The sequence below is a fragment of the Haliotis cracherodii genome, unplaced genomic scaffold, assembly GCF_022045235.1.
Source record: "Haliotis cracherodii isolate W230 unplaced genomic scaffold, xgHalCrac1.p SCAF_23, whole genome shotgun sequence".
In the NCBI taxonomy this organism is placed as follows: domain Eukaryota; kingdom Metazoa; phylum Mollusca; class Gastropoda; order Lepetellida; family Haliotidae; genus Haliotis; species Haliotis cracherodii.
In genome coordinates, this window is record NW_027266279.1 from 7,708,930 (window position 1) to 7,736,489 (window position 27,560).

The window sequence follows — 27,560 nt, forward strand, 5'->3', positions numbered from 1 at the left end:
TAACAATAACACAGAGACTAGACAACCACCCTGACACAGTGGGTCCTCCCAGTACACCAGGGAGTAGCCCTCCACACACACATCTCCAGGCCGTAACAATAACACAGAGACTAGACAACCATCCTGTATGAATGATATCATTTTATGCGTGTATCTACGTAGTCTTTGCCAGGGCTCTTGTAAAACAAATTGGACATTTTACAGCCAACCTGAGACTGACATCGGGTATCTGGGTGACAGTAATACATTTGGACTTGCCCAGCCTGAGTCTCTAGTCCCCCTTTTACACCATAACTTCAGCAGCATTCATACCTCAATCCTGGCATCAACAGCGGCATATTTCTTCATGCATATCTTCTGTGTAGTAGCGTCGGTCAACACAGTCAGTTTGGGGATGGGGAACTCGCAGTTCTCCATTGCTGATGAAATATAGCTGGTGATGGCACTGAAACAAGCATGAATGAAACATTTAACCAAAAGCAAAAAATATCTTAATTATTTTTATGAACTAAAGTGTCCCATTTTTAATGAAGAAGAAACCTGTCATCACATTCACTGAGGTATACAGGTCTCGATACTAGCTTCCATATGACACATCTGCATTTCCCTTCCAGTCATTTATGGGGGCACGGGTGGCCCAGTCGTCTAAGGCGCGCGTTTCACTGTGCAGAGTTGAGTCCCTTTGGCACACCAGAAACCAATGACTGTGGGTTTGAATCCCGGTTCGCCCTGATTATGTTTCTAGGTTTGTCAGCACCATACCCGTGCTCATGGGTTTCACAGAAGTGGTAAATTTCTTAGATCTACATCACTTCAGACTTTCCTCCCACATCAAGCTGACACGCCGTGATATAACCGGAATACTGTTATAAGCGGCGTTAAACCCAACTCACTCACTCCAGTCATTTATAATCTTGACAATTTTCCTTCAAACCTAAAATGTAGCCTGATATGTAATGTATGTGTCTCAAAAACTTCAGTAAAGTGTCAACTGACAAAAAATACATGTAATAATTACGTCTTTCCAGATGACTTTATGTTTGTTAGTTTTACAATATCGGTGTTTGAGATTGCAGACTACCAGATAAAACCCAGATATCTCAGTAAGATTCTCATCACACTGGCTACCTGTTAACTGGAATAAGGGTTCCGGTTGACGAACAAACAGAACAACTAAGCACATGACATTTAGTATCAGTTGGTGGCAAGTTCAACTTCAACTGCCAAACACAGTGATGAGTTGACTAGTTGACTGGCAGTGATACTATGAAATGAGTGAGGTATTTAAGTCATTGTATAGAGAGATCTGGAAGAGGTGTTACTGTCAGGAGCTTGAAAACATTATGCCAAAGGGGCATAACTCCAAGAATACATTGTCAACAGCAATGTTTCCCAGGTAAGGAGGCAGGAAAGAGTAAATTTGAAAACGTATGAACATGAAAATATGATGGTATTTGAAATATTTTTACTCCTTGCATGGGCGGATACAGAGGGGGGTGCAGGGGTGCGCACCCCCCCTTTTCATTTTGAAAAAAATCTTTATTTCTGTATAAATTACCACCAAAGACAATAAATAGATCTTAATTGTGCACCCCCCCTTTTCAAAAAAGCTGTATCCGCCCATGCCTTGGGTCCAGTCTTTTGGGTATTTTAAAACCAGTGAGTAGCCATTTAAAAAATAATTCTGCTTAAAATGCTGTTTCAGATAACTCTATATTGTTTCTGTTCACATGCTGGTCAAAGCAAGAAGTATATAGAGGATATTATATGAGTGTTCTTGTCATACCATGTTTACGAGACCAGTGTCTAAATTCCGGTATTTCCCAAGTGAGAGCGAGGTAAATACTGGAATTTAGGCACAAAAGTCATAAAAATAATACGACATTAACATGAATATAATGTTTTATTTATTACCGAAGATGTCTACATACAGAGACAAATTTCAGTGTTTACCTCTAAAGACAGCAAGGCGCAACAGCAGCGGCAACACAATTTGTCGAATGACACCAACACTCTTCAGTTATGATGTCGTTTCTAGTGTGACGTCATTCCAACCTCACATCACAAGATTTAAATGACTTCAACAATGCCGTCCCGATGACGGAAACAATACACTGTTGTCTCGTGATATGACCCTACGGCACATATGATTTTTGTGAACCCTGATATGTTTGCCCTCGTAGGTAGTAAATAGATTTGTGTATGTCTTTGGCTAAAGTCTTTCACATGTTCCATACATTTATGACAGGGATACATGTCTCAGATACAATTAGCGGAACATAGTGTTTCTGTACGTTATTCACTGCAGTAGAGTGAATTCTCAAGTGGGTGACAAAAGACAAATCTCCACGTACCATGTGAGAGTTTCATTTCCTGTTGTAAGCCAGAATTGTTTCCGTCGATTTGTGCACACGATGTTGATAATCTGGTTGTTGACACTGAGCTGTTGGATGCAAATAAACATTCATCATCTGTAGCCTTCAATAACATGACACCTTCCTTACCATACACAGATTTTATGTGAAATAATTCTGCCATATTTTTTATCACATTCTGAGTTACCTCAAAGGTCGAGACATAAAAAAAATCTTTTTTGGGGGAAACTACCTCACAATAATAAGTAAATAACATGCATCAGTATATTTCGACCTATGAAATCTGGGTAGAGAAAAGGTCTTCAGCAACCCATGCTTGCCATAGGAGACCATCCTCCATAAGAGGAGACTAACGGAATCAGGTGGTCAGACTCGCTGACTTGACTGATGCATGTCTTCGTATCCCAACTGCCTAGATCAATGCTCATGATGTCAATCACTGGATTGTCTGGTCCAGACTTGATTATTTACAGACCGCTGTCATATAGCTGGAATATTGCTGAGTACGGCAAGAAGCAACAAACAAACAAACAAACAAACAGTATGTTCCGTGCATTCCCTGCACATTTCCAACATTCGCAGATATGGACACCAAACAGTCAGTCAAACTGTGGAAAGTTTCACTTTAATTTAATTTGTTTGTTGTTTAACACCAACTCAGAAATATTCCAGCTTTTTTATGGTCTGTACATAATCAAGTCCGACCAAGACAATTCAATTGACATATCTGAATCAAACAACGCAATTGGGATATGATGACATGTAATCAACCAAGTCATTGAGTCTGATCACCTGATCCAATTTGTCGTCTCTTACAACAATGGGTTGATGGGGCATGTAGTCGTACCCAGAATCTCCACAGGTATGATCTGTTGTAATAAAGAAAGGGCGATTTTTTCAGTGGGATTCTGCTTTTTTTACTTCCTATTCCTCTTTGCGTTTAAAGGCGGATATTTACATATCAGAAATATCATATGTACCCTTGAAGATCGCATTCAATAAAATAGATCATGCACGACATAACAATAAGTCCCAGCTTGCATATGTGTCAGATGAATCCCCTTTTAAAATTATTCTTTTGCAAGAACGTGCAGTGACATTTAGCAAATCCTGCGATCGCAAGGCCAAAGTTGTGTTTAATCTTAATGGGCATAAATCATAAGATCAGGGGGCATGGTTGGCCCAGTTGTCTAAGGTGCCACGATTCGCTGTGCAGAGTTGCGTCCCTTGGCCATGCCAGAAACCTATGATTGTGGGTTCGAATCCCCGATTATGTTTCTAGGTTTGTCAGCACCATATCCATGCTCATGGGTTTCACCAAAGTGGTAAATGTCTGAGACCTGCATCACTATGGGCTCTCCTCCCACATTAAGCTGACACGCCGTGATATAACTGTTATACTGTTAGAAGCGGCGTAAAACCAACTCACTCACTCATAAGATCTGTGAATTATCGTACAGCTAAAAAGTCAATGTCCTTGAAGGGAATGTCCTTGTCCTTGATGAACTTGTGGTCGCATTCTCGCTGGTGAAGTAGATACATGGCTCGGTCCGACACCAGCAGAAATATCCTCTTCAGCTCTCCTTCTGTGTGGCCTTGACTAGTGCAGAACATCTACACAGAAATGAAATGTAATGCCTCGGGGAAACTGCGAAATCATAGCTGTATACTATGTACAGAAGACACAAACAAGTCTTTTTCATTCCTATCAATGTGATTTCAAAATACAGATCGATTTTGTTTTCAATAAATATATTAGTTCCTCACTTAATTCACAGGGCTTCAGATTGGTCTATGTCCGAGGACTGTACACTGGCAAATTATCATCCAACATGTCCTCAATTTTTTTGTAAAAATTGGTTAATGATACAGAAGAAAGTCCTGGAAAAATGTATGAAAAAATACCATTTGTTGCCTCAATATCACTGATTCATTTTTCATTTTTGTGACAATATTAGCTAGTTACTAAACATTAGCAATGATAAGGCGAGAAGTTGACTGGAACCGATTGAGTTTCTAGCCAGTGAGTTCGCTGAATATACCTTTCCAAACTGTTCATCTTGATGTGAGAAGACGTCCAACATGAGACACAGCAGGGTGTTGTTATCCAGCCTGCAAACACACACAGGAAACATACATACTACCTACTAGACAGACAAAGAGGGAGAACTCTGTTTTACAAAGCTTTTAGCAGCACCTGAGGCACACCACCTTGGGTGCACGCCAGAATGGGTTTCACAAATTCTACTCTTGTGAGGTCTTCAAGGATGATAAGCAATCACTAGGCTAACCAACCGTTCATACCCACGAGAAAGTAAACACAATTTCAATTTCTCTCGAACAGTTTTATCATTATGCCATGTATGTTTCTCCCAGGTTCTGTGAGCAACCGCACCCTGACTCATCAACAATTCTGACTGAATCAGATGCAATCACTTTTATCATCATCTTTGTTCTTGCTACCCCTAAGCAAAGATCTGAGGACATCCCACTACGGATGACGACAGAACGACATTTCATCAGACCAATCCGAGTGTTGCTTACCAGATCTGGAAAGTCAGAATGTTTTAACATTGGAGAATTCCGAATGACAGTTACCGCTGTACAACTGATTCTGTCAAAATCATCGTCAATATTTTGCTTCAATGGGAAAACCATTTCAAATGTAAGAGACTTTCTATAGCCCATGGGAAATACTGCCATACAATCCATTTATTCGACCACAGGACCATGTAACTAATTACTTTGGCCTCGTCTATGATTTTTTTTGCGACTTTTTTTATTTTTATTGTTATAATTAGTTACATGGTCCTGTGATTAGACATCCCAGAATTTTCATTTATTCAGTTTCCAAATTTTGAAAAGAGCACTTTGCCAAAATATTTTTCAAAGTGTATTCTGTAATGGAAGTCTGATCGGCAAATGCTGACTTCTTGTTAGTCATATCATTGATCAGTTGAAGTTCAGGAAATGTCGTTTTGACATGACCGGAAATGGGATGTCCTCAGATCTTTGTGTTGTGGTAGAGAGAACTAAGATCTGATTGTAATGAGTTTGAATCAGATTTAAATGGCATATATAATATGAATTTCTGAAAACAGTATCCAAGGGAAAATTAAGCTTAACACCGTGATACAGTGCAGATGTTGTATTTAGTGCCTTTGCTACTGGACTTTTTTACTATAATCTTAATTATATAACTTGCAAGGAGATGACTGACAACAGCAAAGAATTGTTTGAATCACAATCAACTGACTCAAATTCCCTCTCAAATCAGTGAAATCTAGACGAAATCAAGAGATAGTAGGATTGATCAAGAACATCATACACAGGCCCCTATTGTTAATGATAACTTACAACTTTGAAAGCTAATCAGAGAATGTCATTAAGAAGGAACCTTCATCTTACTCAATACTGTAGTCCTTCTCTTCACACTCCAGGTCATCCAGTCCCACTGTTGACGACTCCAGCTCACTCTCTGTCACTTCATCCCCTTTTAGTTCATCTGAATCCCCGACAATGAAGTCCACATAGTCCTGCCTCTTTGCGGAATAATCGGTTTCTGAATTACTAACCTCTTCCACCCTCCTCACTTTGTAAAAATCCTCATCTTCGTGAAAACCCACAAAGTATTTTTCACTGGTATTCGACCTGTCTCGTTCCTTATTTTGGACAGAGTCTGATGAAAATACAATTGCACTGTCCAAGGACCCTGTTGCTTCCAATTTCGCATTGTCAAGACCATTTTCTGCCAACTGATGACGTTTTTTATAATTTTTACTCTCTCGATAAAGAGCTGCTTCTTCAAAGCTAACGTCTGAATCAATCTTACGCTTACTATGTGCAAAGTCACAATACTCTGACTCAAACTCTTCACTGTTATCACAGAGTTGAACTGATGAATGATTTTCTTGATTTGGAATGACTTCTGATTTTGATGTTACAGGCTTATGATTTGCACCTGCAGGGGAGACAACTCTGTTACCTACATGATCACATGGACTAGAATTATCTCCCATTGATTGTTCCATCGGTGTTGTCTCCTTGACAACACGAACATCCTCATGTCCGTCTCCTGGAGACCGCGTTCTTTGACGTGAAGCTTCTGTATTCATGTTTGATCTAGCTGGATCAGGTTCTGAAAACTCATCATCATTATGACTGTTAAACACATCTTTGAAAGAACTAAGAATGGAAGCTTCAACAAACTCAATATTTGGTGACTGAGATATCTCCATGGGGATCCTACCCACTTCTTCCTTCATGGCAGGAATTTCAACAACTTTTGAAGAACGTTTCGATTTCTTTCCCTTCAGCTTTTGACCTTTTGATTTGACCCTTATGACCTTCAGCTCTGTTTCAATTTGATCAATGTCCTCTTCAACGCTAATTATCGTCTCAATTCTACGAAATCGTGGCTCAACTTCAGACCCTGACCCATGACTAGACGTTGACACGTTGTCTGTAGTTGAGGGGCATAGTTGTTTCGACATAATGCTGTTGGTGTCAACATGGCATCCGGAGTCTAAAGAAAGTGACCCCGCCACTGAGCTTTCCATGACCCCGTTTGTTTCAAAGCTGGTGATGCTGCCGGAATCACTGTCTGTCAAGACCTTATTAGATTCAGGAGTGGAAGCAAGCATCTGAAATACAAAATGTTGTTGACCTCAAATACTTTAGTCTGTAATGTCCTAATACTTGTAATGTATCTAGGATACTGGACCTAAAACTACTGATCCTGTGAAAGTTTTAACTCAAAGAGAAGCTGACCTCACCCCAAGTTGCTTCAAGACACCCACTTCAACTGAGGTTCTTCTCAGAGACACCCACCTCAACTGAGGCTCTTCTCAGAGAGACACCCACCTCAACTGAAGCTCTTCTCAGAGAGACACACATCTCAACTGAAGCTCTTCTCAGAGAGACACCCACCTCAACTGAGGCTCTTCTGAGAGAGACACCCACCTCAACTGAAGCTCTTCTCAGAGAGACACCCACCTCAACTGAGGCTCTTCTCTGAGAGACACCCACCTCAACTGAAGCTCTTCTCTGAGACACCCACCTCAACTGAGGCTCTTCTCAGAGAGACACCCACCTCAACTGAAGCTCTTCTCAGAGACACCCACCTCAACTGAGGCTCTTCTCAGAGACACCCACCTCAACTGAGGCTCTTCTCAAAGAGACACCCACCTCAACTGAAGCTCTTCTCTGAGAGAAACCCACCTCAACTGAAGCTCTTCTGAGAGAGACACCCACCTCAACTAAAGCTCTTCTCAGAGAGACACCCACCTCAACTGAAGCTCTTCTCAGAGACACCCACGGCACCTCAACTGAAGCTCTTCTGAGAGAGACACCAACCTCAACTGAGGCTCTTCTGAGAGAGACAGCCACCTCAACTGAGGCTCTTCTCAGAGAGACACACACCTCAACTGAAGCTCTTCTCTGAGAGACACTCACCTCAACTGAGGTTCTTCTCTGAGAGACACCCACCTCAACTGAGGCTCTTCTCAGCGAGACATCAGCTTCAACTGAAGCTCTTCTCAGAGACATCCACCTCAACTGAGGCTCTTCTCAGAGACACCCACCTCAACTAAAGCTCTTCTCAGAGACACCCACGGCACCTCAACTGAAGCTCTTCTCAGAGAGACACCCACCTCAACTGAAGCTCTTCTCAGAGAGACATCCACCTCAACTGAAGCTCTTCTCAGAGACACCCACGGCACCTCAACTGAAGCTCTTCTCAGAGAGACACCCACCTCAACTGAAGCTCTTCTCAGAGAGACACCCACCTCAACTGAGGCTCTTCTCTGAGAGAAACCCACCTCAACTGAGGCTCTTCTCAGAGAGACACCCACCTCAACTGAAGCTCTTCTCAGAGAGACACCCACCTCAACTGAAGCTCTTCTCAGAGAGACACCCACCTCAACCGAAGCTCTTCTCAGAGAGACACCCACCTCAACTGAAGCTCTTCTCAGAGAGACATCCACCTCAACTGAAGCTCTTCTCAGAGAGACACCCACCTCAACTGAAGCTCTTCTCAGAGAGACACCCACCTCAACTGAGGCTCTACTCAGAGAGGCACCCACCTCAACTGAGGTTCTTCTCTGAGAGAAACCCACCTCAACTGAAGCTCTTCTCAGAGAGACACCCACCTCAACTGAGGCTCTTCTCTGAGAGACACCCACCTCAACTGAAGCTCTTCTCTAAGAGACACCCACCTCAACTGAGGCTCTTCTCAAATAGACACCCACCTCAACTGAGGCTCTTCTCAAATAGACACCCACCTCAACTGAAGCTCTTCTCAGAGAGACACCCACCTCAACTGAGGTTCTTCTCTGAGAGATACCCACCTCAACTGAAGTTCTTCTCAGATAGACACCCACCTCAACTGAGGTTCTTCTCTGAGAGATACCCACCTCAACTGAAGCTCTTCTCAAATAGACACCCACCTCAACTGAGGTTCTTCTCTGAGAGAAACCCACCTCAACTGAAGCTCTTCTGAGAGAGACAGCCACCTCAACTGAGGCTCTTCTGAGAGAGACAGCCACCTCAACTGAGGCTCTTCTCAGAGAGACAGCCACTTCAACTGAGGTTCTTCTCAGAGAGACACCCACCTCAAGTGAGGCTCTTCTCTGAGAGACACCCACCTCAACTGAGGCTCTTCTCAGAGACACCCACCTCAACTGAGGCTCTTCTCAGAGACACCCACCTCAACTGAGGCTCTTCTCAGAGACACCCACCTCAAGTGAGGCTCTTCTCTGAGAGACACCCACCTCAACTGAGGCTCTTCTCAGAGACACCCACCTCAACTGAGGCTCTTCGCAGAGAGACACCCACCTCAACTGAGGCTCTTCTCTGAGAGACACCCACTTCAACTGAAGCTCTTCTCAGAGACACCCACCTCAATTGAGGCTCTTCTCTGAGAGACACCCACCTCAACTGAGGCTCTTCTCAGAGACACCCACCTCAACTGAGGCTCTTCGCAGAGAGACACCCACCTCAACTGAGGCTCTTCTCTGAGACACCCACTTCAACTGAAGCTCTTCTCAGAGACACCCACCTCAATTGAGGCTCTTCACAGAGAGACACCCACCTTAACCAAAGCTCTTCTCAAAGCATAACTCACCTCAACCCAACACAATTATTTGACAGATGCTCACATCAACCCGAGGAGCTTCTCAAGATACAAAGACCTCAAATGAGGCCCTACTCAGAAAACTCTCTCTACATCCCCAGAGAACACTTCTCCGAGAGTCGCTCACCTCAACCCAGACACTTCTCAGTGAAACACTCACCTCAACCCCTGAGATGCTCCTCCGAGATGCAATACTCTCCATGCTGTGAATGGACACTTTATCCTCCTCTTGAGACTTCTCCCTGGACAGAGAGCGACTACGTGGTGGGTACGTGCTTAGGTCGAGGTATGGCACATCCTGTGAAGACAAACACAGATCACAATGAAGTACCGGTGAGGTGAGGTGAAATGGGGTTTAAAGTCACGTTCTAGATTATTGCACTTACATAGCAAAATGCTTGGGTGCGTGTGGTAGGCGGGTTTGCTTGTACCAGTCCAGACTAATGGTGGTTTTATAGAGCTTGTCCACTTGGACAACATGACGCAGTTTAAAATGAACACCTCGCTCAGATACAGTATACTGACTCCAAGTGACCAGTCCTTGTTTAATCCCCTTAAAGCCTGGCACCAGGCAGGGTAACAAAAAGTATCATCAGTTGATGTCTTTTAGTGCTGAAGTAGTGGATATGCTGAGGCAAAACTGCATCTGCATCAAGATTGCATTGGGCAATAGCCAATTTCCAAGAAAGAAAGTAAGTGAAAAACATCTGATTACTGGGTATATATTTAGATAGGTTGGTGATTTTCAGATAAGTGATCAGTTTCCTTCTGAGTCTCATTACAAAAGATAAGGGATACATCATGGTCCACAGTTTTATATCTTGTGCAAATTGTCAACATATAAACTATCGTATCTCATCATTGCTTATATCCAGTATTCAGTACTTACACATTCCATTTGAAAACAGACCATCTCAAGTCCAGATGTCAAGGTCAGCAGTAGATTCATTCTCTGAAATAACAGGAACATCAATCTTACAAAAATCAGATCTTTTACTCTGATACGATAGGAAGTAGCGTCAGGTGATCAGCATTGAAGCTTCTAAAGTCCCGGTGCAAGTTTTGCCAGGCATTCAGACTGGAATATTTGATTTCTGTATCTTGATAACGAATATAGATGGGAGGTTCGGAATGCAAAAAATAAAGCCATGCTATCATAATGTGGAAATTCTAAAATTGTTGTAGTTGTTTCTGAGTGCCATGGCCTCCTCACCTAAACATTGCTAAATGGGCATCTTCCTCAAGCAAGAGAGTTAACTGACTTTAAAAGTCCAGTTTTCACCCTTGCCGAACTAGGCTGGAATTCCTGGGCTTGAACGTAGCACCATCAGTGGCTATTACAAGTTCTATGCCTCTCCTATGGACCAATCAGATTCCACCTCTCATATCACTTGCATTTGCTTCAAACAAGCATTTGCTTCAAACTTTGCGCCCCATCAAGATGATCTGATCGATAATCAAGATCTATATTGTGATAAAACGAGTCTTACATCACTGTGTGCATCAAATCACGTGAGCACCTTGATTAAAAACATGAAAAGATTTAGAGAATATCTGTTGACGAGTTAGCGGTGCACATACTTTGCAAATCCTCCTATTGACTAAAATATGCATGACAGTTTACGAACATGATTTCAATTTTGGGAGGACGATTTTGATTGGACTATGCATCGACTCGTTAGTCCAGAAAAAATGTTACCCCATAATACCAGCCTAGTTCGGGGATGGGATGGGATGGGATGGGATGGGATGGGATGGGATGGGATGGGGTGAGGTGGGGTGGGGTGGGGTGGGGTGGGATGGGGTGAGGTGAGGTGAGGTGAGGTGAGGTGAAATGGGGTTTAACGTCGCTTCCAAGATTATTGCACTTATATAGCGACGGGCATGAACGTGCGTGTGTGGCTGCTTGTACTAGTGCGGACTGATGCCGATTTATAGTGCTAGCTATACCATACCGCAGTTTAACATGAATACCCCACTCAGACACAGTATACTGACTCCGAGCCGACCAGCCCTTAGTTTTAGCCCCTTAATGCCGAGCGCCAGACAGGATAACAACAAGTAGCATCTTTAAACGTCTTTAGGTATGACGCAGTTGGGGATCGAACCCCGGGCCTTCCGTTTTCCGGGCGGACGCTATACCACTAGACCACGGAGGCGGTAGTTCAGCAAGGGTGGAAACTGGACTTTTATAGTCAGTTAACTCTCTTGCCTATCAAGGGTATATTGTTGTTCTGCTGCAGTCCTCTTTGACAAAAATTGAAATTTCAAAGTCGAGATGGTTCAGCAAAAACGCTGAATCGTTTTAGAATCCGTCTATCTGATTGGCTCAAGAGCCCATGCATCCTTTTATTTAGACTGGTGCTCAAATTTCACTCAGGGTTCACTTTGAGTGCCTGTTGATACCTCACACTGAATATTCATGAATAATTTCACATATGATATTGGGTCAATATTAGGTATTAAACTTACCTGATCGTCAAGAACAAGGGCTTCCTTTACGTAGAACTTCTTGACAAACTTGGAGTTGTCTGCGATACATTTGAGGTAACTCTCCAAGAGGTTTTCATTCAGAGCCATGAAGATCCATGCCCTCCCTATGACACAAAGGTGGATGTTACCATAGTTACGTTGTATAGTTAATAAAGAAGGGTCATTGTCAAGGTCATTCGTGACCAACTCGTGTTATTCCGGGACAAGCGGAATAGCGACTCGTGCCCCTATCATGGCCAATTTTGCAACCCGGATCCGTCTTAGCACAAACAGGCATACCTTAAATCATTGTCAACTCATTGCATAATGGTTCACATATATTTTCCCATATATTATATATATTTTAGATGCAATTTAAAGCACATCGGGACATGCGTAATTATACACGGATTCTGATTGGTTTGGCATATTTTCGCACATAACATTCATCTATAGGGGGATGAGTCTTCTTGCAGGTTATGGAAATGGGCGAGTGGCGACGAATGTGTCAAAGTTAATCATGGATTCAAAACCCCAGCAACTATGGCACATTGCAGTGCCTCAGACACAGCGCCACCTTTGTCCATGAATTAACATTAAACCAACAGGATAAACATGGCAACGTCTGTCGCAGATGAATTGAGAAAGATAATAACAAAACTAAATAAGTGAAATATTAAAACATTTTACCTCTTCCCAGATCCGTGGTAACATTCTGGATTCTCTCAATATCTTTTATAGCATTTTTTCTGGTGAACTCGTTCACCATCCTCCAGTACCCATGGGTCACATGCCGCAACCTAGAAACATGAGACTGGTGAGTCAGTAGCCGCCTAGTCATGTCATTCGGTTCACTACACTGCCATGAGTAATAGCTGCACATTTCATAATTACATTTGTTTTTAAACATGTTGACAAACATGACACACCCAATTCTGTTTTGCTGAATATGTATTTCTCAACTATACTCACATAATTTTCATTATTCATATTGTTAGTTTGAGAAATAGAGAATCTCACCCGGGTGTCTTTTGATATCAAATATTTCAACATGAGATAATATAAGTTGAAAAACTCTGAGGCTTGCTGATATCAAAAGACAAGAGGGTGAGATTTTATATATCATCCAAAATCATTCTTCCAACTTTTTCAGTTTGTAGACAGTAATAAGCAGTGTCTTAAGTGTTAAAAGTACTGCTAACAGCTTCAGTAGCAGAGCCATTAGTGACGTCATTTTATTGTGACATTACAATGGTCTGCAAAGCATTCTGATGCAATTTCATATCTACAATGTAGATCTTGCTTGATCTAACCCAAGCGATATCTCCTGTGGGAGCCAGTTTTGGATGCTAAATGCTAAATGCTAAACTTAACTTACAACTCCTTACAGGATACTAAAACACTTCAACAGCAGTGTGTTAGATATGTATGGGCAACATGAAAACATTAAATTTAATATTAATGTCACCGGTTACAATAACGTCACAATCATATGACATCACTTGTACCTTGGCCACTGAAGTTGGTTAGCTCTACTTTTGACACTCAAGCCCCTGTTACTGTTAACCACCTTAAACAGTTGGAAGAATAATTTTGGATGATAAATAGAATCTCATCCTTGATTCTTTTGATAACAAAACATATCAACACCCCTTGGCAAGCCTCGGAGTTTTAAACTTTTATCAGTGACTTTACATAGTGCTTTAATTACTTTTGGGGAGGTCGTGGATGATAGCACAACCATGGTAATTGAATTAATTAGTATCAAGCGCTTCACTGAGTACTGCGGACCGCACCCGTCTCGTACGTTACGTCTGCGACTGTTTATTGACTCGAGTTGATATAGCCACATATTCTGATTATTTCTCATCATCAGGGATCTATCCAGGATTCCAAACTAAGTATGATTTTAAATTATGGAAAAATATAGTTTTTTTCTCGAACTGACCAGTGAAATTGTCTGTACAAAGCCGTCACATTTGTTATTACCGGTACTTTACAATATAAGTTGGCAACTTTGAAATTCAAATTTGGGAATATTTACAGACACTTGCTCTCGATTTGTTGCCGATTATCGGCCTAGATGACTCCCTGTACAACTAATTCATTTTAGGAAATCTTCAAAATACTGACACTGAATGTTCTGTCAAGACTCAAAACTAAACAAATAAAAACAAAAAAATATGTCACAATGCTTTGAGGAGATGATATTGGTCTACAACTTCTCTTCATGCCTGTACCAGGCTTGAACTGTCAGAGTTCCAGATTAATTTTGTATTTGTGTAAAATACCAAACTATTGAATCACCAAATCCCAAATAATTTTGAGTTGCTTGCATACAAATACTGTGCATAATTACCCAATGTAGCATTTTCAGCTTGAGTGCATGTATGTCTTTTCATATTTTTTCTCATGGACTGAGTGCACATGGTGCAGGCGTCACATATACCTGAACTCTCTTGCAGGGAGTCATGCACAGATGTGCAGTATTGTAACCATGGTAACTTAGACATGTATCACTGATAGGAGGTCATGTGACCCGCTTGGGGCAGAACATGCTAATAAGAAGTTGCCTGAAACAGCATAAGGCCACACTTTTTTAATGGATTTATTCCAGCTTTTCCACACAAGGTCGGTCGAAATAAAAAAAATAAAAAATAGCTATGTCAATCAGTTATTTTTTTGTATGAAAATCTTTCTGACGTGGAGTTAAAACTGCAGCTGGCTTCTTGAATCACTGATAGCGATGTAGACATTGAATTTATATATAACATTATAAATTGAAAAAGAGGGTCTATATTACTAGCAGGAGACATAATAAAAATAAATATTTTTATGGTTAATTTATTTCTTTTCCAGCTACTTTCAGAAGGGGCGACGGGCCCGTGAAACGAAAAATAAAAACTGTGTAGCCTAAACGTAGAATTTTCTTCAAAACCTATCAAACTGAACCCCAGAGAGCAAAAAAATATTGATGACCAAAGAAAACTATCAATACCAGCGTGAATGATAACAAGGAAACCAATGGCTCCATGAACAACAGAATCTATGATAAGTTTTTCTTACCCATGCAGGAGAGCGTGATCCAGATGCTCGCATAGCTTGTGACACTGCCAATCAGAGTTAGTCAGGAGGATACTGCTTTCCTGTCCACTATAAAACTGGTACTCCTGAATCTGCAGCCAATGGAGAAACAGAGACTTAAACATGCTGTCAGCATCAGGGATTCTCACATGTTGCAAACACAGAAATTACCACATGTGTGTCTGCCATACCATTATCTTACGAGTTATTTCAGAACGTATCTAACGAGCAAAAGCGTGTTAAATATGTTTTGAAACAATGAGTTGTGAGATAAATGGTATATGACAGACACAAGTGCAGTCATCTGTGTCTGACACACCTAAAATCACACCTTTTTTAGCTTTAAATCAATGTATATTTTGTCTATTCTCATGATCGTTGGCGTATTAACACATAACTGTCATGAGTGACGTCATCCAGCTTACTGCTGACTACTCAGCCACATCTCTGGATTATCACGGCAATGATGATGATACAAACGAGATAGCATCAAAGCATAATTTTTAAATTTTCAGTGCAGACTTAGGTGAATCTGACTGAAGCACAAGGAACTTATCAGTCGATTACAATCAGGGAAGTAGTCCTAACCTGACCCTAAGCCAGGGACCTGGAATTTGATCTCACATGTTTCATCCCAGTTATCTCACATGGGTTTCTCACCCACAGGTGTGTACAAGCAATTGCAGTACAATTACTTCTCACACACATTTACCGCTGTTTCAAGTACAGATGAACTAGACCTTCCAATTGTTTGCATCTGATATTCTTAAATTTGACATCTATACATGATGCTACAGTTGCCATTTTAAACAACACACTTTCCTGCAATTCAAACATCTTATTTATCTACACCATCCCTGTGATCATCTGCCCAGAGAGAGGAAGGTCCATGGTTCAATCCCCTGGCTTCATCATATCAAAAGATGTGAAACATTTTAACAGATGAGTACACAATGGCATTCAGAAAGTGGTCAAATGTAACAGATGTTATATTTGGGATAACACTTTCTTAGTAAAGTACAGCTTCTTGTACTATTTTTGTGTGGATTCGAACCCACACTTGCCAGAGTGAGGCACCTAATCACAAGCACACAAAGTCAGCGATCTAACCCACCGAAGCCTCCACAAAAATGAAGTCCGACAACTGGTTGTCTAGATCACGTACTTTGTGTACCCCTCTGACAAGTGTAAATTGGCCTGGCTCCCATGGCCGAAAGCTATGAATACACAATGCCATTTAGAAAGTGGTCAAATGTAACAAATGTTATATTTGGGATAATACTTTTTCACAGATTTTAACAGATGATACTCGTCATCCTGTCTGACACTTGGCAGAGGACTGGTTGCCTCGGAGTCAGTATACTTTGTCTGAGTGGGGAATCAATGTTAAATTGAGGCATCATATCTCAGTGGGCTAGCACTATAAATCCAGCATTAGTCTAGGTTAGTACAAGCCCCCATCACACAAACACATGCATGTAAGTGGAATAATCTAACGTGACATTAAACCACATTTCACCTCTGAATTGTTCAAAGCTTCTGATCTAAATGCTAACAAGTGCTATGTGCACGAGCTGCTGTTGGTTCCAGAGAATATGATAATCATAATAACAAAGTACAAATGATGGGTAAAAATGCCAAAAATCTGAACAGTCAGTACATGTTTTGAAAAAAGTCCATTTACAATATTATATGGTGAAGTTTGCTATGAACAGTAGGTTATATGGAGAAGTTTGCTGTGAACAGTAGGTTATATGGGGAAGTTGGCTATGAACAGTAGGTTATATGGGGAAGTTGGCTATGAACAGTAGGTTATATGGGGAAGTTGGCTATGAACAGTAGGTTATATGGGGAAGTTGGCTATGAACAGTAGGTTATATGGAGAAGTTTGCTGTGAACAGTAGGTTATATGGGGAAGTTTGCTGTGAACAGTATGTTATATGGGGAAGTTTGCTATGAACAGTAGGTTATATGGGGAAGTTTGCTATGAACAGTAGGTTATATGGAGAAGTTTGCTATGAACAGTAGGTTATATGGGGAAGTTTGCTATCAACAGTAGGTTATATGGGGAAGTTGGCTATGAACAGTAGGTTATATGGGGAAGTTGGCTATGAACAGGTTATATGGGGATGTTTGCTATGAACAGTAGGTTATATGGAGAAGTTTGCTATGAACAGTAGGTTATATGGAGAAGTTTGCTATGAACAGTAGGTTATATGGAGAAGTTTGCTATGAACAGTAGGTTATATGGGGAAGTTGGCTGTGAACAGTAGGTTATATGGGGAAGTTTGCTATGAACAGTAGGTTATATGGGGAAGTTTGCTGTGAACAGTAGGTTATATGGAGAAGTTTGCTGTGAACAGTAGGTTATATGGGGAAGTTTGCTGTGAACAGTAGGTTATATTGGGAAGTTTCCTATGAACAGTAGGTTATATGGGGAAGTTGGCTATGAACAGTAGGTTATATGGAGAAGTTTGCTATGAACAGTAGGTTTGTGGGGAAGTTTGCTATGAACAGTAGGTTATATGGGGAAGTTTGCTATGAACAGTAGGTTATATGGGGAAGTTTGCTATGAACAGTAGGTTATATGGCGAAGTTTGCTATGAACAGTAGGTTATATGGGAAGTTGGCTATGAACAGTAGGTTATATGGGGAAGTTTGCTATGAACAGTTGGTTATATGGCGAAGTTTGCTATGAACAGTAGGTTATATGGGGAAGTTGGCTATGAACAGTAGGTTATGTGGGGAAGTTTGCTATGAACAGTAGGTTTTATGGGGATGTTTGCTATGAACAGTAGGTTATATGGGGAAGTTTGCTATGAACAGTAGGTTATATGGGGAAGTTTGCTATGAACAGTAGGTTATATGGCGAAGTTTGCTATGAACAGTAGGTTATATGGGAAGTTGGCTATGAACAGTAGGTTATATGGGGAAGTTTGCTATGAACAGTTGGTTATATGGCGAAGTTTGCTATGAACAGTAGGTTATATGGGGAAGTTGGCTATGAACAGTAGGTTATGTGGGGAAGTTTGCTATGAACAGTAGGTTTTATGGGGATGTTTGCTATGAACAGAAGGTTATATGGGGAAGTTTGCTATGAACAGAAGGTTTTATGGGGACGGTGGCTATGAACAGAAGGTTATATGGGGACGTTTGCTATGAACAGTAGGTTATATGGAGAAGTTGGCTATGAACAGTAGGTTATATGGAGAAGTTTGCTGTGAACAGTAGGTTATATGGGGAAGTTTGCTGTGAACAGCAGGTTATATGGGGAAGTTTGCTATGAACAGTAGGTTATATGGGGAAGTTTGCTATGAACAGTAGGTTATATGGGAAGTTTGCTGTGAACAGTAGGTTATATGGGGAAGTTTGCTATCAACAGTAGGTTATATGGGGAAGTTTGCTATGAACAGTAGGTTATATGGGGAAGTTTGCTATGAACAGTAGGTTATATGGAGAAGTTTGCTATGAACAGTAGGTTATATGGAGAAGTTTGCTATGAACAGTAGGTTATATGGAGAAGTTTGCTATGAACAGTAGGTTATATGGGGAAGTTTGCTATGAACAGTAGGTTATATGGGGAAGTTTGCTGTGAATAGTAGGTTATATGGAGAAGTTTGCTATGAACAGTAGGTTATATGGAGAAGTTTGCTATGAACAGTAGGTTATATGGAGAAGTTTGCTATGAACAGTAGGTTATATGGGGAAGTTTGCTGTGAACAGTAGGTTATATGGAGAAGTTTGCTGTGAACAGTAGGTTATATGGGGAAGTTGGCTGTGAACAGTAGGTTATATGGGGAAGTTGGCTATGAACAGTAGGTTATATGGGGAAGTTTGCTGTGAACAGTAGGTTATATGGAGAAGTTTGCTGTGAACAGTAGGTTATATGGGGAAGTTTGCTATGAACAGTAGGTTATATGGGGAAGTTTCCTATGAACAGTAGGTTATATGGGGAAGTTGGCTGTGAACAGTAGGTTATATGGAGAAGTTTGCTATGAACAGTAGGTTTGTGGGGAAGTTTGCTATGAACAGTAGGTTATATGGAGAAGTTTGCTATGAATAGTAGGTTATATGGGGAAGTTTGCTATCAACAGTAGGTTATATGGGGAAGTTTGCTGTGAACAGTAGGTTATATGGGGAAGTTGGCTATGAACAGTAGGTTATATGGGGACGTTTGCTATGAACAGTAGGTTATATGGGGAAGTTGGCACTGAACAGTTGGTTATATGGAGAAGTTTCCTATGAACAGTAGGTTATATGGGGAAGTTTGCTATGAACAGTAGGTTATTTCGGGAAGTTTGCTGTGAACAGTAGGTTATATGGAGAAGTTTGCTATGAACAGTAGGTTATATGGAGAAGTTTGCTATGAACAGTAGGTAATATGGGGAAGTTTGCTGTGAACAGTAGGTTATATGGAGAAGTTTCCTATGAACAGTAGGTTATATGGGGAAGTTTGCTATGAACAGTAGGTTATATGGGGAAGTTTGCTATGAACAGTAGGTTATATGGGGAAGTTTGCTATGAACAGTAGGTTATATGGAGAAGTTTGCTATGAACAGTAGGTTATATGGAGAAGTTGGCTGTGAACAGAAGGTTATATGGGGAAGTTTGCTGAATTTGATTCACTTCCTGAAATCATCATCATATTCCTGCTTGAGTCATGGTTGTCACTCGAACAAAGTGTCATTCCATGTTCTGCTGCTTTCATAACGGCATAACAACAAACTTCACAGGCAGACTATGACGTCAGCATGTTTAGTCACCGGTCCAAGGCCCAAGTCCAAATAGAAAGAGTGTGAATGTGTCTGTCTGTCAATCTGTGCGTGCGAGTGTGTGTGTCTTGTTTTTATGTCACACTAAATGACAGTGATCTGTAAACCATGGTAAATAACCTGTCTGAACCAGACAAATCAGTGATTGTTACAATGATCAATGCAATCCATCAGTTCAAGACGTATTCTGTGATTGTAGAAACATTTGCATAAAATGTAACTTACCACAGAATTGTAGAAAAATCATGGAATTTTCCTTCATTAATCAGTCAATACACTTATGTTCATTATTTTCAAGATTTCCTATCGAATATTGCTCTTGAAAAACGTCCAAACATTTAACAAGCAATTCAAACATACAAAATATGAATCCTACAATAAAACTAAATTTGAAATAAATAAATCTCACCCTTTAACGTTCTTGTGGTATTATGACTACATAAACTCTGATTACATCAAACAATAAACCAACATCCTTGCTTTTATCACATTTAACACTGTTTAAGGAACCAACATAGATCACAGTGCCTGGTGTGTTTTGATGCAGGATATACTAATCAATAAACGTTCATAGTAGAGCATAAAGCTAATTGTGTATCATATCTTTCAGCCCAGTCGTCTAAGGCGCCGTGATTCACTGTACAGAGTTGCATCCCTTGGGCATGCCAGAAACCTTTGATTGTGGGTTCGAATCCCGGTTCACCCCGATTATGTTTCTAGGTTTGTCAGCACCATACCCATGCTCCTGGGCTTCACCGAAGCGGTAATCATCTAAGACCTGCATCACTTCGGGCTTTCTTCCCACATTAAGCTGACACGCCGTGATATAACTGGAATACTGTTCAAAGCGTTGTTAAAACCAACTCACTCACTCACACTCACTCATATCTTTCAGTTAAGTCAGTCATAGTAATACTGACAAACAGCCAACCAGTCCTTATTTTATCCCCTTTGTGCCGAACATCAGGCAGGACAACTAGTACCATCTATTGACGTCTTCGGGTATGATGCGGACAGGGGATCGAACGACTGACCTTCAGCTCTCTCAGGAAACACTCTATCCCCTAAACCATGGAGGCAGTCATTAGTGGTAATAATTAGTTTTGAAGTAAGTATGATTACAGCATAGCTGTACAATTTCATAAAAATACACCAGGAAAAATAATAACATGAGCTTATATTTGCTATGTATGTTATTTTTTTTCCATCAATGTAAGGTACCTTCTGTACAGTGAGTGAGTATTGTTTAACACAGCTTTAAGCAAAATTCCAGCAATATCACGACGAAGGACACCAGAAATGGGCTTCTCACTTTGTAGTGGGGAATCAAATCCGGGTTTTCGACATGACGAGCCAACGCTCTAACCACTAGGCTACCCCACCGCCTTACTTTCTGTATATAATGATAAATACTAATAACTTAAATGAGAGTTTTTTTTGTTATTTTAGTTATCGTCCAACTGCTTTGAAATGCATATACACAAAATGGCGGAGAAATCAAAACAGATGACACTCTTCTTTCTTTAATTGCAAAGTCTGAGAAAGTTCTACTGCAAATGATATGAAAAGTAATGTATAAAGTTCTCTACTTAATGTTCCTTATTCAGCATTGTTCAATATTACTGATGACTGATAAATATCTCTTTGGCAGAAGCTGTTTCACAAGGTGTTGTTCCCGGAGTGTGCAAGCGATATTTTATATGAAACTACTGAAGAGTCTTCAAAACTCTGATTAACCCCATGGTGGGTATTCTTCTCCACTTCTGCTGCAAATGCTTGTGGGTGCATTATCATCAGCATTAAAAATGAACTTATGTTTTGCAATAATGCTTAAACCATAACAACAGTTACTGTTAGGCCACACCTTTTTTAATATTTGCTTTATGGATTTTTTACAGGACATTACTTTTCAGTAGATGGGGAAAATAAAAAGCAAAGCAATTTGTTTTAAGCAGTGCAAACCTGACAAATCAAGCAGGAATACTTTTGCACATGATGCATCCTCATTAACATGATTAAACTCTCATGTTTAATATATGTCAACTTCAGTGGGTTCTTGTTTTGAAATATTTTTCATGTACAATCCAATCAGCTTTCATTGGCAGGATAACAAAAAGAGCAAACTCAGAATGTTAATTTTCCCATTTGTGGCCTTAGCATGGCTAGAAAACCTTCAATGGTAGTTATTCAAAATAAACTTTAATAATAAATTTATTAATAAATAGGTATTAAGTACATGTGTATAATATAACTTCAATGCTCTAAATGACAAAAATATTAAACTATAAATTATTTGTGGGTTGTTTCCATTTAGTGTCACTATGGAAACAATTTTTGATCTAATATTGTTTTTATCTGTTATGTTCTGTTTGTGCAAAGCCTTTTCACAACTGTGCTTGTGTCTAGTTTCATGTTTCACAATTAATACAAGTTTATTCAAGGAAGACCATGCTCCATTGTTCAATGATTATTTCTAGCCTTGACATTGAAGTAGGTTCCTGGTGTGAAACCAACACGATTACCTCATACAACAAAGAGTTCGAAAACCACTACAACTTGAATCATTCTTGCTAGACTTCCGGTTCCTTGGCTGCAACTACCTCAATAACATATAAACAAAGAAAACTTTCTATTTGTAACTCTCAGTTAAAAGTTGAAACTGGGGGCATTTAATGCTTACATTTAATTCAGTTTTTAACCTTTTAATGTTTTTTTCTACTTAATTTCAACCATAAATTTATTTTACGTTATATTTCTTTGATAGTTTTTCCTTCATTTGGTTTTAGGCTTTGCTAAGGATTGAATGTACCCATCTATTCATAATAATTTTTACATTGTTTTACATGTTTTATGTGATATTACATGATCATTAGGTGCACACATGTAACAAGGACTTATCAAGCAAGGATTCTGAGCAGGGCAATTTAGGTAAAAAACAGTTACTTTTTCTAAACTGGCATTGTTTTAAAAGTTCGGAGCACCTTTAGAATACAGTACCACAACTTCTCGTGAGGACGATCTCTGCCGTAGGTCACATGTCTCAAGACAAGCAACCAGTTTTGTGTGAGAATCCGTCGGACTCGAACCTGTGACCTTCGGATTGTTAGCCAGACAGCTAACCGACTGAGCTATGTCCACACCGTTCAAATTTGTGCAAATTTACCTAGTCATGCCTATGACGTTACGGAACTGAACGAAAAGGGTCGAATAGGTGACGGACACTTATGAAGGTTACAGGTAGGCATGGTGTCTCGCAACTTTAATCTACGGACACTTACGAATGATCCCGATACCATTTGGCACACTCGGCCCATTCCGTAATCTACAAGATACCGAGTGGTGGGGAATGAGCCGATATGCCGCGAACTGAAAACGGCACCAGGCGTCAGACGTCGAACTTGCGAGTACGCATGAATGATATGGTCTTTAATAATTCGTTGGGTGATTTTTGTGACAGAAAAGTGTGGTAGGCAACACTGTAAGGATGATGTGGATAATAGTAAGGAACAATGGAGGAATAAGCATGACTAGTGAAGATACAACGGTGAGTTCACTTTTGAATCAGTACTAAAATGTAGCCGGTGAAAGTGGCTTGTGTGAATGTTCCATGACAGTTTCCAGTAGCCAAAATATTGGACACAAAACCATTTCATCCTTTTTACTCGACCTTTTTGTGTGAAGAATATTAGGAGCTGCTTTATAATCTATAATAGCCACTAAACGAGGACCTAAATCTAATGATCGTAAATGGGTGATTGATTGTAACGGGGATCCAAGGGTCAAGGATAGACTTCGGGTAATCTACTAGCCACTAAATGGGTTCCTAACCCTAATGATCGTAAAAGGGCTGACTGATCGTAAAGGGGATCCAAGGGCTAAGGATAGAGAGTTCGGGGCAACCTACCCCAAAACTGGCGACATTTGGATGTGTTCAACACCAATATAATATACCTAATAAACTGCATTCTTGTACATAGTAATGAAAATTAATGAACCGAAAACATAATATACTGTATGTATATCATTGTATATTAGTTCCCATTTATAACCATTTTATCCACTTAAATTACGAGAAAAACGAAATAAAAAATAAAAGTGCTTTCGTAAACTAGCGCTTGCTCTAAAATGCGCTGCCGCAGGCTATAATTAGTAAACAAATACTCAAAACTCTCAACACCGCAGGGCGTATTCAATGACATTGCGTGTAGAGATGATAGATCACTGGGAGGAGCTTATGCACACTCTATGATCCCTGACGTCACTGGGCATTGTTGTGCCGGTGTGACTGGCAACAAAATACTACAAACTACGTCATGGGGTATGATCACGTGTTTGAAAAGTTTGTGGTACTGTATTCTAAAGGTAGGCCAAAAGTTCTTTTTCTTTCTTAAATTCAGCATTATTTTAACATGTTTAAATTTGTACTTGAGATTGCATTCAACATGTTTAATCTAATATCAAAAACTAAGCATTAAAACCTCTTCTTCTTTATCATGTTTATTGGTCCTGTTATCACTGGTTATCAATGAAAAACAGGTTATGTTTTCAAAGCCATAAATATTGTAATAAGTTATTACATGAATTTTGAATTTCTTTGAAATTTGCTGTAGACTTGGAGACAAATACCAGCCTTGAGCAGGTGCAGATACACCCCTGCTATCTTTGACTTAAACTGTCTCAAAGCTAACCATTATCATGATGATAATGAGAGAGGCTCAGTGTTACAAATGACTAGGTCATCTTTTTTTTAGCTGTATAGACCACCTAATGCAGTAAGTCAAGGTCATATATGGCCAAACCAGTTTGTGTCATGCATTACTCTAGAAATGGGAATTCTGCATAATGCAAATGATACAGGTAACAATCATCAGAAAGAATCATAACCTCTGAATGAACATGTTGAGTAAGAATGCAGATCTGATCAGTGATAACAGTAATCATACACAAAATTCATCAGTATTCTGCATGAATATACTACTACAGGAAAGGATTAGGCCCAATAACGAGGTTGAGATCTAAAGACAGAGTTTTTATTTACCAATACTTCCAGTTAAAATAGTTCCTGGAAACAACGTATCTTATCTCAACTTGTCAAAATATAAAGGATTTTAAACGGAACAATGCATTAACACTTGTTGGTTGAAATTAAGTATCAATCATATAAAATCATGTTCAATACACAGTAAAGCGTGTGGAATAATTACATTTTCTTCATGAGTAAATAATTAGCCAGATGACACAATATTTTTCTCGTCCTTTGGCTGGTCATGTGATATGCACGAGAAATCATTATGATTCAGCAACAGTCAACAGACATATCACCTTTGACACAACTGCGATGTACGATACTTACAGCTTTGATTGCTTTCGCAATGTTTGAAATGATCCTATCCTTCAACCTCATCCGATCTGATGGGCTGGACATTGTCAAACTCAGCTGTTATGTTACGTTAATTCATGTCTGATGTCATATATCGTCCATTGATGTTTTCCTTGCAGATGACATTTAAATCGAGTTGTCCTTACAACTTATAACAATCGTGTAATATTGTAAGCGCCCTCTGTTGACGATAAAAGTGTTTTGTCCTTTCGTTTAAATCAATTTGCCTGTTTTGAAAGAATCGCAGAATTTGTAAACTTATTATTAACTACTAACCATTAATTAATGAGAATGTTTGGTTTTTAATTCAAAGGTGATATGTGTGTATTGGTTATAACGCCTTTTATTTTTTTAAAGTTGGTTAACAAAATCTTTGGCCTAAAATTTAATCTAGTTGGTCGAAAAGAAATAGGTTGAAAAAATCAAGTTCCAGATTAGTACTGCTACTACCGAATGACAAACAAACAAGTTTTATCAAAAGCAAAATACCTAAATATAATTGACTGATGTTTTTAGTTAGATTTCGACCTGAACCCGAATCTTTGGACGGTGTTGTTTTCACATAGGCACATTTCGACCAGATACAGGTATATTCCGTCTGCTTGAGTAAACCTACACATATAAACACTTACTTGTGACAAATTAACATTGATTAATCAATTACCGTATCATCGGATAATCCTTATATCAATGACTTTTGGCAACACGACTGACCATTCCTCTTGATGTGCTGCGACGCACATATTACATATTACATTACACACCACATCAGGCCTGGATTTCTATCCCAATCTTAAATCACACCATCCCCAGTGTCACACGTCATTACCGGGTCATTGCTACAAGTAAGAATAGAAACGATTAATGTTTCAAAATCATATATATTTTCGTAAGAAACGGATTCGCTTTTCGGGCAGTGAGTCATCCAGTTGATTTGGTACGAGGGGTGCGGATGGCCCAGATCCCCAAACAACAATACGCATATTATCTGGAAATCTGCAGTGAAGCGCCCAGTACATATCTTTCTACCTGTACGTATATTTATACGGATCTCCATGGGAACGGATTGTCCAGTTCCCAATAATGGAGTTGGCAATGTTACAATTTTTTTAACTCCTTTAATCCTTGATTTAATGGGATTTTTGTAACAAAAACTACAGATTTCTTGCTCATAATTCAATTCTTCTCTGTAAGGTAGCGTCGAACATGTTTTGTACAACATCCAGCATCAGTGTGTCCACCGAACAGTTGTTGTTGGAGGATCTGAGACAATATTCCCCCCTCACACCCACACCCACCAACACCCCCTGTATTTTCTTACAAATTATAATACTTTTTATAAGTACCAATTTATTGTTATCTTAATGGTTCTTTATCACAACGCCGAAAAGTTGAACATGTCAGCAGAGACCATAAAATAGACCAATTTATGGTCTTTGATGTCAGGTACATTGTGTGTGTCATCTTGTTATCAAAGAGTGAGTGAGTTTGATTTTATGCCGCTTTTAGCAATATGATATTCTAGCAATATCATGGCGGGGGACACGGGAAATGGGCTTCACACATTGTACCCATGTCGGGAATCGAACCCGGGTCTACGGCGTGACGAGCGAACGCTTTAACCACTGGGCTACCCGGCCGCCCCTGTTATCAAAGAGACAGATTGGTGCTTTATTGTGGTAGAAGTACATTATTTATCTGTAATTGTACAATAGATACATATGCATTATTGATGAAAAAATGCATTTTCATTTTTATCTATAGTTATCATGATTTGGGATATTTCAAAATGTACATTTAATTCGCGTCGGTCGGCGACAGCTGGTGACTTCATCTCTTAAATGAGATATGTTGGAAAGAATATATTATCTTTTGAATACGGTATTAAGCGTAAGAGGAAAAAAGTTACGTTGTAGAACATTTTCTCCACCTGAGGTTTTCAGGTAACTTTGATTATATGTTTTGATAAAAGCTTATGAAGAAACATAATTTGCTTTTTTGGTTTGAATAATTAGACAGGAACGTCAATAAATACTCACGAAAGAATGACTTATGATCTAAACTTTGAGACTATCACTAAACGAATGTTACTTCAGATAAGTACTATTCATTACCTTGACCTTGGGTTTTTATAAATTGGTAACTAAATGTACAAATGGATTAGAATTGAGATTAGCGTGTGTTTACTAATTAAAGAAACAGAGGCATTTTAATTACTTGATATTATATCGGCATATGAGAGTCATTGGTTGTCTTCATGTCGTATTTACAAAAATAAAAAGTGTTTACAATGACAATTATACAAATGTTATATTTTAGATCCCTCTTTTTGAAGAAACCAAAGT

General features: G+C 39.7%; 1 protein-coding gene across 1 annotated transcript in view; it reads right to left on the reverse strand.

The window, feature by feature from the left end:
* Positions 1 to 25,345, reverse strand: part of LOC139471589 (pleckstrin homology domain-containing family M member 2-like) — a 37,623-nt gene extending 12,278 nt beyond the window's left edge. Inside the window, exons 1-11 of the mRNA XM_071253966.1 lie at positions 25,189 to 25,345; positions 15,046 to 15,155; positions 12,670 to 12,779; positions 11,980 to 12,104; positions 10,397 to 10,459; positions 9,668 to 9,805; positions 5,784 to 7,018; positions 4,418 to 4,487; positions 3,834 to 3,989; positions 2,355 to 2,443; positions 313 to 445 (exon numbers count right to left, since the gene is read on the reverse strand). Coding sequence (XP_071110067.1) covers positions 313 to 445; positions 2,355 to 2,443; positions 3,834 to 3,989; positions 4,418 to 4,487; positions 5,784 to 7,018; positions 9,668 to 9,805; positions 10,397 to 10,459; positions 11,980 to 12,104; positions 12,670 to 12,779; positions 15,046 to 15,155; positions 25,189 to 25,260 — 2,301 coding nt within the window. The 5' untranslated portion in view covers positions 25,261 to 25,345. The remainder of the gene's footprint in view (positions 1 to 312; positions 446 to 2,354; positions 2,444 to 3,833; positions 3,990 to 4,417; positions 4,488 to 5,783; positions 7,019 to 9,667; positions 9,806 to 10,396; positions 10,460 to 11,979; positions 12,105 to 12,669; positions 12,780 to 15,045; positions 15,156 to 25,188) is intronic.
* Positions 25,346 to 27,560: the final 2,215 nt, after the last annotated feature.